We start from the raw sequence: 19,337 nt of genomic DNA on the forward strand, positions 1-19,337 counted from the left end.
TGGGGAGTTGAAGCTATTCAGATAGGGAAGATGCTGTGAGAGCCGGGGGTGACCTGATATTCAGCTGGGAATGACTACAACAGTAAATAAACACAAGACATATATATACTCTATTAGCCACAACACAACCAGGCTTATATTTAATATGCCACAAATTAATCCTGCATAAAAACACCTGCGTGTTTGTTATGCTAGCTCCTAGCTCCTCTGCTAGCTCCTAGCTCCATAGAACACGCCAATACAATTCAAACACCTGATCAACACACACAATCACTCAGCCCAAAAGACCGTTTACCTAACCCAAGGTTCATAAAGCTTATATATTTTTAAAAAGTTACGTACGTGACGCGCACATACGGTCAAGTTATCGAATGTTTAGCAGCCAAGGCTGCATACTCACGGTACCTGATATTCAGCTGGGAATGACTACAACAGTAAATAAACACAAGACATATATATACTCTATTAGCCACAACACAACCAGGCTTATATTTAATATGCCACAAATTAATCCTGCATAATAACACCTGCGTGTTTGTTATGCTAGCTCCTCTGCTAGCTCCTAGCTCCATAGAACACGCCAATACAATTCAAACACCCGATCAACACACACAATCACTCAGCCCAAAAGACCGTTCACCTAACCCAAGGTTCATAAAGCTTATATATTTTTAAAAAGTTACGTACGTGACGCGCACTTACGGTACGGTACGTGTTATGCTAGCTCCTAGCTCCTCTGCTAGCTCCTAGCTCCATAGAACACGCCAATACAATTCAAACACATGATCAACACACACAATCACTCAGCCCAAAAGACCGTTCACCTAACCCAAGGTTCATAAAGCTTATATATTTTAAAAAAGTTACGTACATACGCAAAAAAAAGCCAAAGCTGCATACTCACAGTAGCACGTCTGCGTCTTTGTCATCCAAATCAAAGTAATCCTGGTAAGAGTCTGTGTTGTCCCAGTTCTCTACAGGCGTCTGTGTATCCAAATCAAAAGTCCTCCTGGTTAGAGTCTCTGTTATCCGAGTTCTTCCATCTTGACTGCATCTTTCGGGAATGTAAACAAAGAAGCGCCGGCTGTGTACTGTTGTGGCTGACTACGTTCGAAAAATACGTCCATTTCGCACCGACAACTTTCTTCTTTGCTTGCTTGGCTTCCTTCTCCATAATGCAATGAACATGATTGAAACAGATTCACGAACACAGATGTCCAGAATACTGTGGAATTATGAAATGAAAACAGAGCTTTTTCATATTGGCTTCAATGTGGAAGGCATACCCGTGTTCGTCGGGCTACGTCACGCGCATACGTCATCCTCAGAGGCGTTTCGAACCGGAAGTTTAGCGGCAAATTTAAAATGTCACTTTATAAGTTAACCCGGCCGTATTGGCATGTGTTATAATGTTAAGATTTCATCATTGATATATAAACTATCAGACTGCGTGGTCGGTAGTAGTGGGTTTCAGTAGGCCTTTAATTCCGGAACCATGCATAATCTAGGGGAAAAAACACATTAGCAATGGGAGAACGTGCAAAGGCCATAAAAAAAAAACCCTGATGGGGAATCAAACACAGATGTGGCCGAAATGCTAACCCCGGCGTCGCTGTTAATGTACCTAATTGATTCTGTTATCAAGTCTTTTGTCTTCTTTTTATGGCTTCTCCTTGGAATGACTTTTTTTAAACTTCTGATTGGTTCGAATGGTTGTAACAGCTTGGTTAAATGGCTCCCCCAGCTGCTTTGTTATGCGTTTGACAGTCTGAGAATGCGTTGTTTTGTAGAGTTTTGCAAAACACTCTCAAGAAATGACATTTAAAGGCGAATGTGGATGAATCAGCTGCAGTATATTGTCTGTACCTGTCAAGAAACCAGAGTCATGCCAGATGCTTACAGTTTCCAAAGCCGCGACAAGTGAAGCTGTAGCGGAGGGATGTTGACAGATGTTATGTCCACTGTGCTCTGTGGGGCGAAGGATGGTTCAGGTTCGAGTGTCGTACAGAGTTACCATCTTTCCTCGCTGTTTGACAGAGCAGGAACCGGGAGACGACATCCCTCCCCCCCCGTGGCCTTTGTGCCCTCGACGGACTCTGTTTCGCTCCAATCAGCATACCCGATCGCTTTACATGGGCCGACGTTGTAGTTTCTGTAGGTTGGTGAGGCTCAGGTTTTGGGAGTCTGCGGCCCGTCATAGTTGCATTGATTTCCCTTCTCCTGCCAACAGACTCCTCCGAGCGAGGAAGATGAATTATTCACGGGACGCCGCCAGCTGCATCGGTAAATAAATACTTAACTAATATTGGCCACTTGCAAACCACAGAGCTCCGTTAACTGTGACGCCGGTCTGGAGGACAGAAGCGGCTCTGAACATAAATATGAATTGTGTATAAACATAAGGACATGTGGTAAAAAATGCAGCGAGCAAGGTGTAGCTGCATCACACTGAGCGTTATTCATTATTGACTACCTCTCTGTCATTGTCAATCAATGCTGTGCACTATTATCATAGCTAATATTGTGCTTGTGTCGAGAGGCTTTCATTCCCTCACTCGTCTTTCACTCTTGTCTTTGCATGCATTCAGTTGGATACAAATACAAAGTAAAAGATAAAGAGGTCTGTCCAATCAGCTTTCACACATAACAAAGAAACGCATCGTCGCCATGCACATTAGCGCTCGAGAACTTTTCTACTTCCTTTCAGCAGTCAGACGGGATAATTGCGGCTTGAGAGAGCGACTGTTGAAAAAACTAAAAACAGAGAGGAAGTTGAAAGATGGTTCCGCCTCATTTACGCTCTGAAGTGATTCACTAGCCCCAATGTATTGTTCCGCTCTCGTCGGCCCGTCCAAGTATTTGTGATTTTGATTTGACAACCCTGCCATTAAAGTGTGTTGTGATGGGCTATCAGTGTGTGCACTTTCATGATTAAAAGTTGGTAAGTGCCGTTTGTAAGTGTCATACGTACTACACGTTATCACAGCATCACACTAAAGTTTGCTGGCCTCAAGTTAACACTCTGATGACTCTGTTTTGCATAGATTTTATTAACCGGCGTGGCGCGGTTGGGGGAGTGGCTTCGGTCTCTGGCTTCTACCCATACTTGCCAACCCTCCCGATTTTCCAGGGAGACTCCCGAATTACAGTGCCCCTCCCGAAAATCTCCCGGGGCAACCATTCTCCCGAATGTCTCCCGATTTCCACCCGGACAACAATATTGGGGGCGTGCCTTAAAAGCACTTCTTTGGCGTCCTCTACAACCTGTCGTCACGTCTGCTTTTCCTCCATACAAACAGCGTGCCGGCCCAGTCACATGATATCTGTGGCTTCTACACACACATAAGTGAATGCAAAGCATACTTGATCAACAGCCATACAGGTCACACTGAGGGTAGCCGTATAAACAACTTTAACACTGTTACAAATATGCGCCACATTGTGAACCCACACCAAACAAGAATGACAAACACATTTCGGGAGAACATCCGCACCGTAACACAACATAAACACAACAGAACAAATAACCAGAACCCCTTGCAGCACTAACTCTTCCGGGATGCTACAATATACACCCCCCCGCTACCAACAAACCCTGCCCACCTCAACCACGCCCACCCCAGCTCACCCCCCCATCTCTCGAATTCGGAGGTCTCAAGGTTGGCAAGTTTGTTTCTACCACCCTAGTAGCGTCCTTGTGTCCTTGAGCAAGACACTTCACCTTTGCTCCTGATGGGTCGTGGTTAGCGCCTCGCATGGCAGCTCCCGCCATCAGTGTGTGAATGCATGTGTGAATGGGTGAATGTGGAAATAGTGTCAAGGCCCTTTGAGTGCCTTGAAGGTAGAAAAGTGCTACACAAGTATAACCCATTACATAACAATTGTGTGATTTGCATATTTAAGGCCCAATGAAATCCATTAATTTTTTCCCAAATTCCATTTAAATTATTTCTTAAAATTCTGTTTTTTCCATTTTCCATTTTTTTAAATTATGTTTTTTTTTTTACCACATACACTTATATTAGGGATATATGGATGTATAGATAGATGTATAGATAGGTAGATAGATAGATAGATAGATGAAAAGTGTGTATCTAGCAGCCCATAAAAATTCAATACACAAATAATACACAAAATATATACTAACGATTAAAAATACTGTACCTCACCATCGGCCATTCTAGTGATAATAAAATGCATATATTCTTCTTAAAAGTAATAAAAACAATCATCAAATAAAAACACGATAGCATACTGTAGCTATGTGTAGGGCTGCGGATATAGATTATTTCAGTAATCGAGGAATCTATCAATTTGTTCGATTACTCGAGTAATCAGATAAAACACACTTTATAGCCTCATTGCATATTTTAGGGAAAATAGTTGACATTTACTTTTTTTGTGCTTGCCATAACCTTTATTTATTTTTCTAATACATGCACATCATCAACAGTGAAATTGCACTTTTAAAATGTGTGCATTAAAATAAACCACCACTCCAATGAAGTTTTGGACACTCTGTGCAGTCTAAATTGTATCTATTTTTAAATTTTTAAACAATTAATCGACACACCAGAACTAATAGCTTAGCTATTTTTCTAATCGATTAATTGTTGCAGGCCTACAATGTACCAATAAATACTTTAAATGTGCATGCTTTCAAGTAAAGGAAAATGATGCACCAGTTATTATTTCAATACTGATGTTCAAATCATAGTATTAGAAGCTGTCAGGGTATCATTAACCTACCAATGAATATGTTTAAGACGTCGGTAATGGTAAGCATGAGCAGTAGTAGCACAGTGTTCGTGGAGTGTTTGTGAAGTGTACCCGAAAACACAACTTCCTCAGAAAATGGTTCCTTCTCCCCATGATGACAACATTTCAGTCACATTACGTCAATTTCCGTGACTTTCCGCGTTTCATAGTATATTTCATTTTTATTGGCCAATTCTATGAATTGAACGTGGAACTCAAAGAGACCTACATATTCTTGCCTCACTTGAATGGATTTTTCATTGGATACTTCGGCTTAATCCCACATCCCAAAAATGTGTCATGGAGACTAATAATCAAAGCCTCTAAATTCTCAGTAAGTGTGGATGTGAGTGTGAATGTTTGTTGATATAGAATGCGCGCTATGACTGGCTGGCGACAAGTCCATGGTGTTCTCTGTCTCTTACCCATAGTCTCCAGCTCACCCATGATGCTAAAAGTGCTAAAGAAAATGGATGCAAATGTTTTGCAGTGATGTTGCCTTACATCGTTTTATCTTTGTTTCAAAGATTTAGGAAAATTAATAATTGTTCAATTGATCTACTATTTTGAAGGGGGTGATCCATATTTTCATCAACAGTGTTAAGTTGAGTTGAGTTGAGTTGAGTTTGAGTTTATTTAGAACATGCATGCATACAACATGATACATCACAATTTTCAGTTCCTCTATTCAACATGTTCGAAAAGGAGTAGGAAGAAGTAGAGTTTATTTAATCCTACCCCTTTTCCTTTACATAGCAGTTGCTAAAATTTTTGTTCACTTCCTGTTCTGAATTTATTCACAATATACTCCATAGGTAATAACAATAAAAATAAATAAATAAATGATTGGTGAAGTAAATTATATTTCATATGGTGAGATGAGTAAGATTATCTTGAGAATGAATGAATGGATAGATGAAATAAATTCAGAATGTTTATCATGGTTCTTCTTCTTTGTACTTTGTAAACACTTTAAGTTTGAAGAGTTTCTTGAAGTGGATCATATTAGTACATTGTTTGATTTCTTTGCTTAATCCATTCCATAATTTAATTCCACATGATGATATACTGAAGGTCTTAAGTGTTGTACGTGCATACAAATGTTTTAAATTACATTTTTCTCTTAGTGTTTTCTGATAGAAAAATAAAAAAACGACACATTAAGATGCAATATGTGCAGTTATAGTACACAATATAATTGTCATATTTACAGGTTTAGAATGAAACTATTCTGCTAGCACAGAGATGTTGAAAGTGCAATAGCATGAATTTGTTGACTTTAATCTGCGTTTAATAAACTAAAGTTGAATATCAAAGAGCCTCCCCCACATCCTTAAGTTTTTAATCGAGATTATAAACACCCATGGTCCAAGTGTTTGTATGTTTTGACACTTCTTGCAGTGTTGTGGTCTACAGAATTGGATTTTAATAAAAGTTCATCCTCATCGCTCGTCAAAGTGTGATGATTATAATTAATATCACACCCAGTGCTTATGTAAACTGAGGAAGTGATTTGATGGGGGTCATCCGACTCCTCAATGCGGCTAAAATGATATCGACTGAACTTTGACACCCTCAGGGTGCACACCGCCGGCTTTGGTGTCGATAAAGGAATCTCCGCTTTCACGCGCATCTTTAACCTTGATGCTGATCTGTGTGTTTTGGCTCGTCCATTATTTACTACTCGTCTCAGTCAGTCGGCAATGCTGCTTGGTAAACAACCACTGCCGATGACACGAGTGACCCTTACATTAAACCAACCCCCGAAAATACACCACACCACCGCCCCAGCAGCATCCGACTACACCTCTCTTCCAATCGATACGTTTGCAGCCGAGCTTACGTCCGCCCCAAAGCAAACTCTACTTCACCCTTGCTCGTGTTTGTTTTACTTTGTTTGGGGTAGCAATAGGCGGATGTCAGGGGTGGTGAGGTTTGTCTGGTTAGGACCATGTCAGCCGACAGGTTGTCTTTTGGCGACAGAGAGACAGAGAGGGAGAGAGAGAGAGAGAGAGAGATCTGTTATCCATATCTTTGATACCGCTCCTGGGCTGGAAGTTTATGTAGTTGACACTTTTGCACGCAGGCACACACACACACACACACACACACACACACACACATACACACACACACACACACACACACACACACACACACACACACACACACACACACACACACACACACACACACACACACACACACACACACACACACATGCATTCACATATTTTTTCTCTGGTGTTAATGTGTGTCTCTTAGTTTAGATTTTAACATCCTCACCTCTGATTGCAGCTTCGCTTCTTGTAGTTTTCTTGCAAACATTAGCTTTTTTTTACAAACCCCAAAACCAGTGAAGTTGGCACGTTGTGTAAATGGTAAATAAAAAAAAGAATATAGTGATTTGCAAATCCTTTTCAACTTTTGTTCAATTAAATAGACTGCAAAGACAAGATATGTAATGTTTAAACTGAGAAATGTATTTTTTTTTGCAAATAATTATTAACATTAACATTGCAAAAAAGTTGGCACAAGGGCATTTTTACCACTGTGTTACATGGCCTTTCCTTTTAACAACACTCAGTAAACATTCGGGAACTGAGGAGACCAGTTTTTGAAGATTTTCAGATGGAATTATTTCCCATTCTTGCTTGATGTCCAGCTTAAGTTGTTCAACAGCGATATTTTAGGCTTCATAATGTGCCACACATTTCAATAGGAGACAGGTCTGGACTACAGGCAGGACAGTCTAGTACTACTCTTTTTCTATGAAGCCATGCTGTTGTTACATTGACTTGGCATTGTCTTGCTGAAATAAGCTGAGTTCCACATGGTACATATTAAGTGAGGGACAGGAAGTGTAACTGCCTTATGATTAGGGTTTGGCATCGTTTGAATTTGGATGATTCCGGTTGTGATTCCGATTCCTCAATTCGGTTCTAGTTCCCATGATTCTCACTTCCGAAGAAGCAAGGTCAAACATGATTATTTTTTTATTTCTGATATGAACTTTATGCTACGATAAGAGCTATAGAAAAAGGATGAAGGGATTTAGGAACTTTACTCCGAATTTCTCATGGTCCTATTTTCAACCATTATATAAATATATAACCTTTGAAGTTGATCATAAATGTTATAAAGTTTCTTGATAGCGGTAATTGTGACCCCAAGATGTGGAGACAGGAGACGATGCGCAGGTAAGAAGAGTCGGGATGCGCCGCCGCCAGGCTGAGGCCCATCTGTCGGTCATGGAACCCAACGTCATCATCGCTCGACTGCAATAGGAAGCTAACCAGCCATATTCTAGAGTCTGTGAACATTGCACCAAAGTACGGTTTTTGTGTTGATTTATATACAAAAGTAAACATTGACATGTGCAAAGACAGTAATTAATGACAAAACAAGGCAGCAGTTAAAGAAGGACTTCCCCGTTTATCCCCTCTTTATCAGAAAGGAAAAACCCGCCAGGTGAACATCTGATTTTACCACTTCCGGCCGCTGATGTAAGCTGACTCGCATCCCTATGTGACCAAAGGATCAACAAATATACTACAGTACTAAGACTATAGTGGCCCTAAACAGTTAGCTTCTACAGCAGGGATGCTCAAAGTGTGGCACAGGGGCCATCTGTGGCTCGTTTGTCATTGGCCCTAAGCATATTACAAAAAAAAATAGCAAAAATTGGGAAAACAGCAAGAAGCACAATGAGAAAAAACCAAAATGTTGACATCAGCCAATAATAAAACCACAGAGCTTTGTCTTTGAAAAAAACCAACAAAAAAATAAAATGTTTAATAATAATAATAACATATTTGACACAGGGGTAGATATTGCTTTGTTTTTTGGCTGAGACCAGGGTTCTTGGGCTTGAAAAGATTGGTGACCACTGATCTATCCATTGACAATCGTTGGTGTTTTTATTTTTGTTATTAAATGCTTACAGTATGGCAAGTTAATGTAAAAGGGACTGTTGCTCACAGTTAAATGTTTTAAACCAAACAATATAACAACAACACCATTGGCTAGGTTATAATTAGTCCTTTAAAAAAACATATATGCTTTTGAGATATCTTTATTTTTCACAATCACTAATTATCAGGGTTGTCAAGTTTCAGAACATGACAAAAGTGAGACTTTCGTGTAATTTGGCCTTTTTTAACATCGATACGGCTTGTTTTAACGTCACTTTATACCTTAAGACTGATGTCCTCACCTCCAGCGGCTCTCCCTGCACTGTGGCCTCACATTGCTAGTCTTAATGAAGCAGAAATTGGAAATTTGAAAATCATCTCCACTGTTTTCTCGGCTGGCTCTTCTGTCTCGTCCTCTGTCTCTGAGTTCTCAATGTGTATCTCTTCTACAACTCCGTCCTTACTGTCCTCAATCTCTTCTGATCTCTCTTGGTCTTGTGCAGGCACGTGCACACATAGGGCCCTATGGGTGCTCGAGCCCCTGCCCTTTTTTGCCTCGTCTTAAAAAGTGCCCTCTGCCTGTGTGTGTTTTTTTTGTTTTGTTTTTTCCTTTAAACAACATTAATAAATTCCTGTCAGAGATGTAAAAAAAAAAAACAGCGGTAAAAAAAACTCCACGTTTTCTTGTAATACCGGGTTGTTTGAGGCTGCCGCTTCCGCCAGAGAGAGAGAGAGAGGGCGAGTGATGAGTAAGTGAGAGGAGAGAGTATGGCGTCACATTAGTACCAAAAATCCAAGCGCATAAAAACTGTTATCGCGCGCTGATTTTTCACTTCGCGCGCGCGTGCGGCGCGCAAAACTGCGCCCCTGAGACGTGACAGTGGAGCAACTTGAACCTGTGAGTTATGGTGTAGTCGCCGTCCACTTATTCAGCATCTAATATGGGTAATATTTCAGAAAAACGCTGTATTATTCTATTATTCAATGTGTCAGCTTCTGTTTTTGCCCGACGTCGGAGCACGGCGCATCAATTGAGCACGGCACATCAAGTCGGCACAGAGCAGAGCGGATCGTGCTGGACAGGAAGTAGTGAACAGAATACAAAATAAAACACCGGGTTAAATTTCAAAATAAAATGCACTGTGTTTACGGCGGATCACATTTTTCTCACAGTAGAGTTTTAGATATAAAGTTTATTGTGACTTTGCTATTACTGTGTGGGTTAACAAAATAATAATAATGATAATAATTCTAATAATAACAATAAGAAGAAGAATAGTAATGATAATGATAATAATAATAATAATTATTATTATTATTATTATTAATAATAATAATTTCAGCATTCTGGGGATATAAGATGTAGGTTATCTGTTAGGAATATTAGCATATGTATTTAAACTTGATTCATGTTGATTATGCCTGCAGCACAATGCCAAAAAAAGAAAGGATACAGCCCTCTACTGGCCCCTGGTCAATATTTTTGGCCCTGTATTGCGTTTCAGTTGTTTAGTCTGAGCATTAAGTGAGAAAGACCATACGTTACAACTTGATGGTGTTTTCATCAAGTTAAGGGAAGAAGGACAGATTTTCACATTGAAGGTTTTTCCATTTGGGTATTTATTTTTTTTCAAAGTTCATGTTGCACTGTTCAATGTTCAATATTAAAGTGCTTATCTTTAACAATAAATAGCCTAATAATAAACCAGTGTTTTGTTGCTTTTCATGTCTTCCAAGCCTATGATAATGTGAATTAACTCATTATGACCATAATTTGTTGACACAAAAGAAATGGCAATCACTTTTACCTACAAAGGACACACAGCTAAGTAGTTAGCTTCCTATTAGCAAATTTAATTTTACATTCATTTCCATATTGTGTAAAGGACCAAAAAAAAAATTCCTGCCCTTTTCTGACTTTGAGCCCCTGCCCTTCTATAATCATGTGCACGTCCCTGGTCTTGTGTCTCTACTGTGCCCTCTGCACTCTCATTTTCAGAGGGTGCAAAAGGGGGAGCTGTCTCTGGCACTGCCCAGAAGGCCTTTTATTCAGCATGTAGACATTGTACTGTTTGATTGAAAACTGATTTACAGTGGTTCTCAAAGTGGATTCCAGGGACTCTTTTAGGAGGTTCTAAATTGACCGTAACTCTGACAGGGTACAAACAGAACCAGATGGACCCAATTTGGTTAAGGATAGACCTTACAATTTAAGTAAGTCAGGATCATTCTAACCCGAATTTCGGAAGATGTGTTTTCATGTGCTACAATCCAAGTGAATAAACCACCCGTCTCGTATGGAATGATATTTTGATCCAAACATGTGTGATCTGTCACGATTGGGCCGCATGTTTATGCGTGGTCGTTCTCCCAGGATGCAGACGGGAAACTCCGGACAAAGCGTGCAGGGAGGATATGATTTGTTTGTCATAAATCATACAAAAAGACAGGAAACAAACAAAAGACACGTGTCAATCGCACGGGAAGCTAAGGCAAAAACTTAGCACAGGAATCAAGAAACATAGAAGCAAGAATTAACCAACACACCTTTTGAATACTGCAAATAAGGAAGCCAGATTGTGGCCAGAAACGGGAATAAGTAGCTCTCTGATTTGTGCCCAGCAGCAGGTGAGCTTCCCGGACACTAATCAGAGGCAGGTGAAACTAATCAGCACCCACGGAAACCAAAACATAAACCCAGGGGTGCTGAAAACAGAATTGAGGTATTCAAACTAACAGAACAAAACTAAACTATACATGATCCGGGCAACGGATCATGACATGATCGGTTTAAAATATTCCTAATGGCATGTTTAAATGAAGCATTTTTATTCCAGTTAGGCTTTTAATCCGATTAAATGTGTCCATGTGCACATTGCTATTGACAGGCAACATTAGACAAATAGCTGTCATTAGCTAATACAATTCAAAGCAAATGCCTGCGTTACTTATATACGTAGAGTACATCATTACCTCCTTAAACCCGCAAGGAAGGGGGCGTGGGGGGTATAATGCTTAAAACACGTTGGAAAGTTAGCGCCCTCCATAGGCATACACATAAAGGTTGCAATCGGCCTGACACGAACAAACATTGTACTTCATGATTAAAATCTTGCTTTATAATAAGAGGCTGTTTCTCTTTTTATATTTGATTTATTGAGCAGGATAGTAATTAGTAAAGCGTATCAAGCCATTTATAAAAGAAAACAAAAGCTTTAAAAAAGGATGTCAAGTGTGTGAAACTTGACGGCAACTTATATGCTTGCTGATGTTAGAATGGGGACAGTGAACAACATGGTCCACGCGTGATCAGTCCTCAACCAGAATGGGCAGGTATGGCGGTGGTTGGTGTTCATTCCTGGTAGGAGGAAAAGGAGTGTGCTTTGAATCTCAGACATGACAAGATTGCACACAAAAACTTTAGTCTTACAGAAGTCTCCCATTCTTCTCAACAATGGGATTACTCGTTGTCTGCATTGCATTGATGTTGTATTTTCTTCTGTTACTTGTATAAACGCTTCCCGTGAGATAACATTCAGGGTTTCAACTTTTTCTAATGACATTTTTTATATTGTCACGGCTCTGGGAGTGATTCCAGCTTCCCAGCATTCCTTACAAAACTTTGTGTTATTGTAACAATAAGTTATTGTTTTTTATCCCCCATAGTACTAGCAGTCACCATTTTATGTTGTGTTGTCTTTTTGTTCACACCAGTGTTGTGTTTATTGTCACCTCTGTTCACCGCTGTTCATCTTAGTGTTTGTCAAGCTCCTCTTCCAGTACATTTACATTAAGTCCTGTCCTAATAATGAGCGTCTTACTCAAGCAAAGATGAATAATTTTTGTTGCCTCTAGATCAGGATGTCAAACATGCGGCCCGCGGGCCAGATCAGGCCCACGAACAGTTTTAATCCGGTCCCGCGAGATGAGGTTGCTAAGTGTAAAATTGAGCTGCATTTTTAAATGAAAGAAACTGCTGTTCTAAAAGTGTCCACTGGTTGTCACAATAGCGCGTCTGTTAGGCAAGCAAATAGTAGAGATGTCCGATAATATCGGCCTGCCAATATTATCGGCCGATAAATGCTTTAAAATGTAATATTGGAAATTATCTGTATCGGTTTTCTTTAATATCGGTATCTGTGTTTTTTTATTTTTATTTTTTTTATTTTTTATTAAATCAACATAAAAAACACAAGATACACTTACAATTAGTGCACCAACCCAAAAAACCTCCCTCTCCCATTTACACTCATTCACACTCACACAAAAGGGTTGTTTCTCTCTGTTATTAATATTCTGGTTGCTACATTATATATCAATATATATCAATACAGTCTGCAAGGGATACAGTCCGTAAGCCCACACGATTGTGTGTGCTGCTTTTCCACTAATAGTACTAACCTTCAACAGTTAATTTTACTAATTTTCATTAATTACTAGTTTCTATGTAACTGTTTTTATATTGTTTTACTTTCTTTTTTATTCAAGAAAATGTTTTTAATTTATTTATCTTATTTTATTTTATTATTTAAAAAAAAAAAGGATCTTATCTGTTAATTAATAATGTGTTAATTCCACGACTGTATATATCGGTATCGGTTGATATCTGTATCGGCAATTAAGAGTTGGACAATATCGGAATATCGGATATCGGCAAAAAGCCATTATCGGACATCTGTAGCAAACAGTTTATACCGAGCAAGTATACCAAGCAAACCCTCGACCCAATGTAAAACAAACCGGAGTACAATAAACAATTGGTAACCTCACTTAAAATGCTGGATAAAATCCTGCACCTTTATATCGTTCTGTGAAAATTATTGTCTTCGGTCCAAATTTAAAGAAAGTCAACAATGGAAATGACAAATGATGTAGTATTGTAGTTGATACATAGAAGTGTTTTTATTTATGCTTCATTTTGTTTTTGTTCAATCATAGATGGGCTGTGACTTAAAGTTTCATTGGTTTGTAGAAACACTGAGAGTACTCTGTTACAAAGAAAAAGCAGCTCTTATGCGTTACGTTCTAACAATTTGTATGTTTTAACTGTTCCTCATGTACGGACTGAATTTGGCAAAAGAGCTTTTGGCATTGCTGCCCCTATGGCATGGAATGCATTGCAGACGAAACTAAAACTTACAGAACTACTTCCATTTGGAGCCTTCCGTTCTGTCCTGAGGGACAAACAGCGAGAGACGTTTGCACAGTGCCTGTGTTTTTAAAGATGTAAATCTCTGTTGTTTTACAGTTCTCTTATGTATTTTAAAATGTATGTCTTAATGTATTATTTTTGAAACTGCTCTGTGACATGTGCTGTTGACCTCTTGGCCAGGTCACCCTTGTGAAAGAGATCTTGATCTCAATGGGTTTTCTTATCTGGTTAAATAAAGGTTCTATATTAAGTCTAATTTCATTGTGTCTTTAATGGTGTTTTTGAAACTGCACCAATTTTTTTCATCAGAATTTTCAACTAACTTATTTGTACATTTTCAGAATGTGCTTGTTATACTTTGGGCTGAAGTAAAACAAAGAAAACAATGTGAAGTTGTGAGTTGTATTTTTAAGTTATTTTGCCATAATTTTACCCGTCTGCCCCACGTGGGAATATATTTTCCTCCATGCGGCTCCTGAGCTAAAATGAGTTTGACACCCCTGCTCTAGATTGACACAATATTGTGGAATAATTCATATTAGAATTTTGCTGTACAAGCATTGTGATACTAATGTTTGTGACATAGATTATACGCAGTGCATCTGACATATCACCTTTAGTTTATCAGAAAATGTAAGATAAAGATGTAAAAAGTCACTTCCTTACCCTTGTCCATTTTGGTGGTACGTCTGTGCTCTGTAACCTAAACAAAAGCACATCATTCCGTGTCAGTCCACAGCCAACAACATTGGCTACACATGCGCCGTCAAATGAGACGGCGCCTTGAACAATGCTTAGTTTTGATTGGGTTATTCTTTTGTGCTTATAAATTGCAGAAACTGCTGGCAGTATATTTGCTTACCAAACATCAGATAGTCAAGGGAGTCACATGTCAATGGAAAGGAATTGATGACAATTGAATGGAAACGGTGGGTTTACCTCTCCATCCCGCCCTAGCTCCATGAAACATTGCCTTGGCGCCTCTCCACATATTCTTTATGTGTTTAAAAAAACACTCGCCAGGCTCGGCCATCATCACCACCAGCGACAGCACGAGGAAGAGCGTGACATACTTCATCCTGGAAAGAAAATACTTTCTCTGCAGTGTTCAGTACATGTCATGTGTTAACAATACTAATTTATGAATTAAATAATATTACCTTCCTATGGACCGGTGAAATCCAATATCAAATGAAGTCACTTATAGAAGTAAACAGCTTATGTGATGTTTTTCTGCCGCCGTCCGTCCACTTCATTTAAATGGGCGGGCGCTTTTAGCAGAACTTTTTTTTTGCTTCTTTCTTTGACCGCGTAAGATCTCGCACCATCAAGTGGAGTTGAGGAAGCGAGAACAAGAGAGATTATCAAACATTGACACATTGATGGTGACGCCCGCTATGAACAAAGTGTTACCAGAATGACTTGCTGACCTTCACAAAGGCTAAGTAACCCCTTTGGTCTATTATATCAGCACCAAAATGAACACGTTTAAAGATACCTACCTCTGCTTTTTACATTAGAAACAAAGCTATTTTGGAAACTTGCAATTTTAACAAAAGTAGTTCTGCTGTTGCATATGTCCCTCACAATTTGAGCAGAAACTGATCATCAATACAAAATTCTAGTGATGTTAGACTACGGTTATATCAGTGTTTGCTGGTCAATCCTAGTGTACAGAACATGTAAGAGCCATGTTTTATTGAGCAAAATGAAGTTTGTCTCACGACCTGCTTGTGTTGCATACTTATGGACATCCATCCATCCATGTTCTACCGCTTGTCCCGTTCAGGGTCGCGGGGGGTGATGGAGCCTATCTCAGCTGAACATTTGCTTTTTCAAATCATTGAAATTTCCCAGAAAACAAGGGAAACAACCCTATGCACCCCCAGCCTCTCACGCAACAATAGTTGTCCTGATTTTATGGCCGCCATCATCACACAAGGCTTTGTGTGGGCCTAAACAAGATTTTGTTTTTGTTCCCATTTTTGTCTTCATTATTATGTATATGTTTTTAATAATAGACACCTGAAAGTCTTTCCTAATGTCAACACACACACACACACACACACACACACACACACACACACACACACACACACACACACACACACACACACACGCACACACGCACACATGCACACACGCACACACACACACACACACACACACACACACACACACACACACACACACACACACACACATTCTTGTATTTGTTACATTCTTGAAACCTGTGAAAAATGCCTACCTCTTTAGGACCACCCTTTCTAGATATATAAAGATTTGTATTTACATCATTAATAATATATACATACTATGCAAAAATAAAAAAGGTAAGCTATAAGTATTTTATTTTTTTGTTTTGTTTGTAATTGGGTTTTAATCTTTATTATTTACTTTACGTTATTACAGTATGTCTCTATATACATTTTTTATTGTTTTTATTTTGCCCAAAGGGGGCACATGTCAATTTCTTACACACACTTGTTATTGCATATGTTGGCCAGAGGGGGAACACTTCAAATTTGTACACACACTTGTTATTTTTTATATGTTGACCAAAGGGGGAGCACTTCAAATGTTTACACACACTTGTTATTCCATATGTTGGCCAGAGGGGGAGCACTTCAAATTTTTACACACACTTGTTATTTCATATGTTTGCCAGAGGGGGAGCACTTTTAAAACCGACACAGAGTCAATTTGAAAAATCCCTCCTTTTTGGGACCACCGGAATTTTGATAGATTTCACCACCGGTGGTGCAAATGAGATCTCTATTTTTTGTTTTTTGTAATGTGCTTAAGGCCGATGACAAACGAGTCACGGACCACTGATGGGCCCTGTGCCGCACTTTGGGCAACCCAGCTGTAGAAGCTAACTGTTAATGGCCACCATAGTCTTAGTACCGTAGTGTATTTGTTCATCCTATGGTCACAAATGGGTTGTTTTACGTCAGCACCTGAAGTCGTACAGTCGTGTTCACCTGGCAGGTTTTTTTGGCGATGAATAGGGAAGTCCTTCTTTAGCTGCCGTCTTGTTTTAACATATATAGGGCCAATGTTTACTTTTGTATGCACATTAAATCAACAAAGAATCCTGACTTCGGAGGAATGTTCCCAGACTCTAGTATTTGGCTCTCTATTAGACCTGCTCAGTGGCCTTGTGGTTAGAGTGTCCGCTCCCCTCACTGCAAAAGTAGTTATTGACTTAATTTGGTTGAAACTACCTTCTTAAAAGACATTTAAAAACAGTAATAAGCTTTTTTGCATGCAGCACATTCTCAAAAATAAAGGTATGAGACGAGAACATTTCTTACCTATTTTTTTTTCTTCTGAATATTCTCTCAAAAGTACAATATTGATCTTTATGATGCCAGTAGTATACTTCTATACTACTGATACAATGATGATACAAAGTATACATTTGTACTATTTCAAAGGTACCTTCTGCATTAAAAATGTGTTTAGCTTATAGACACTACCTATTATCAGTAGTATTGTAAATAGGGCATACTAATTGTAGTATGATTCTAGTTAAGGCAAATAGGACCTGATCTACACGAAATGTTTAAGTGTATTAAAACACGTGCAAACCTAATATCACACACAAAGCTGATCTACTAAATTTGTGAGCAGAGGATTGCATCTCTTAAGTAAGCAAAATAAGGAGTGCAATCCATTTAGTGTGTCATGCCTTCTTGAATATGCAGAATACATGCTGATCATCAGACTGCCCCAAATACTGGGAGGAGGAGATGCAATTCATTCAGCAAACGCTATGGGAATTTTAAGGCAGATCACTATTTTGCGGGCGCTATTTTGCGTCTTTATTTAGCATGTCTAAAAAGTATGTCTAAACTGACATAGTTTACGAGCACACTGATGTAAGAAAGACAGTCGATGGACAAAGAATCATTCGTCCATCTTGTGTCAACTTATCTGGACTGTCATAAAAAATAATTGTCCTATCGTCAACTCAGCAATATCATTTTACAATTTTACAGCTGCTGGATGACTTAAGGGGCTAATTAAAAGTAAAATGTTGGTGTCTGCTAGTTTTTTTTTTTTAATGCCATTATTTTTTTCATTTAGGAAATAAATATACCGCCTATATTAAAGTTCATCTTTCAGTAAACATTTTCTTGCACTTGGATTATTCCAGACACATTAATGCACTGCAGTTGCACGCTAAAAATAGTTTCTCTTGACTAGAGAGCGACTAATTATCGGCCAAGCCTATTATTGGAGCCGATATTAGGTGTTTTGATTTATGGGTGTAGGTCTTTTATTTTTTTACCAGTATCGTTTTTTTTACAACTACAACAGAACTCCATTAGTAGATACGATATAAACACATATGACACCAGTATATATATATATATATATATATATATATATATATATATATATATATATATATATATATATATATATATATATATATATATATATATATATATATATATGCATATGCATATACATATATATAAATATAAATATATATATATATATATATATATATATATATATATATATATATATATATATATATATATATATATATATATATACATACATATATATATATATGCATATACATATATATATATATATATATATATATATAAATATATATATAAATACACATATACATATATATATATATATATATATATATATATATATATATATATAATATATATATATATATATATATATATATATATATAAATATATATATAAATACACATATATATATATATATATAAATACACATATATATATATATATATATATATATATATATATATATATATATATATATATATATATATATATATATATATATATATATATATAAGTTTGGGGTCACCCAAACAATTTTGTGGAATAGCCTTCATTTCTAAGAACAAGAATAGACTTTCAAGTTTCAGATGAAAGTTCTCTTTTTCTGGCCATTTTGAGCGTTTAATTGACCCCACAAATGTGATGCTCCAGAAACTCAATCTGCTCAAAGGAAGGTCAGTTTCGTAGCTTCTGTAACGAGCTAAACTGTTTTCAGATGTGTGAACATGATTGCACAAGGGTTTTCTAATCATCAATTAGCCTTCTGAGCCAATGAGCAAACACATTGTACCATTAGAACACTGGAGTGATAGTTTCTGGAAATGGGCCTCTATACACCTATGTAGATATTGCACCAAAAACCAGACATTTGCAGCTAGAATAGTCATTTACCACATTAGCAATGTATAGAGTGTATTTCTTTAAAGTTAAGACTAGTTTAAAGTTATCTTCATTGCAAAGTACAGTGCTTTTCCTTCAAAAATAAGGACATTTCAACGTGACCCCAAACTTTTGAACTGTAGTATATATATATATATATATATATATATATATATATATATATATATATATATATATATATATATATATATATATATATAGCCCCTTTGTCTCGTTTAAAGAATATAAATTACTCTCATTGTCAATACTTATCCCCCAAATATGTT

General features: G+C 37.9%; 2 protein-coding genes across 5 annotated transcripts in view; one reads left to right on the forward strand and one right to left on the reverse strand.

Moving 5' to 3' along the window:
- LOC133648626 (exostosin-1) overlaps window positions 1–19,337 on the forward strand; it is a 359,097-nt gene that overhangs the window by 198,441 nt on the left and 141,319 nt on the right. The gene's annotated exons all lie outside the window — the stretch shown is intronic.
- On the reverse strand, window positions 11,813–15,135 carry LOC133648627 (pleurocidin-like peptide WF3). 2 transcript variants are annotated; one of them, XM_062044905.1, is made up of 4 exons: window positions 14,985–15,135; window positions 14,764–14,917; window positions 14,491–14,527; window positions 11,813–12,030 (listed from the first exon to the last, which is right to left on the reverse strand). In XM_062044905.1, exons 2-4 carry the CDS (start codon window positions 14,900–14,902, stop codon window positions 11,982–11,984), a joined length of 225 nt encoding a protein of 74 aa, XP_061900889.1. In that variant the 5' UTR covers window positions 14,903–14,917; window positions 14,985–15,135; the 3' UTR covers window positions 11,813–11,981. The 2 variants fall into 2 exon arrangements, with proteins under 2 accessions (XP_061900889.1, XP_061900890.1); XM_062044906.1 differs by having other exon boundaries at window positions 14,764–14,903; window positions 14,985–15,110.

The sequence above is a fragment of the Entelurus aequoreus genome, linkage group LG04 (assembly GCF_033978785.1).
Source record: "Entelurus aequoreus isolate RoL-2023_Sb linkage group LG04, RoL_Eaeq_v1.1, whole genome shotgun sequence".
NCBI classification, from domain to species: Eukaryota; Metazoa; Chordata; class Actinopteri; order Syngnathiformes; family Syngnathidae; genus Entelurus; species Entelurus aequoreus.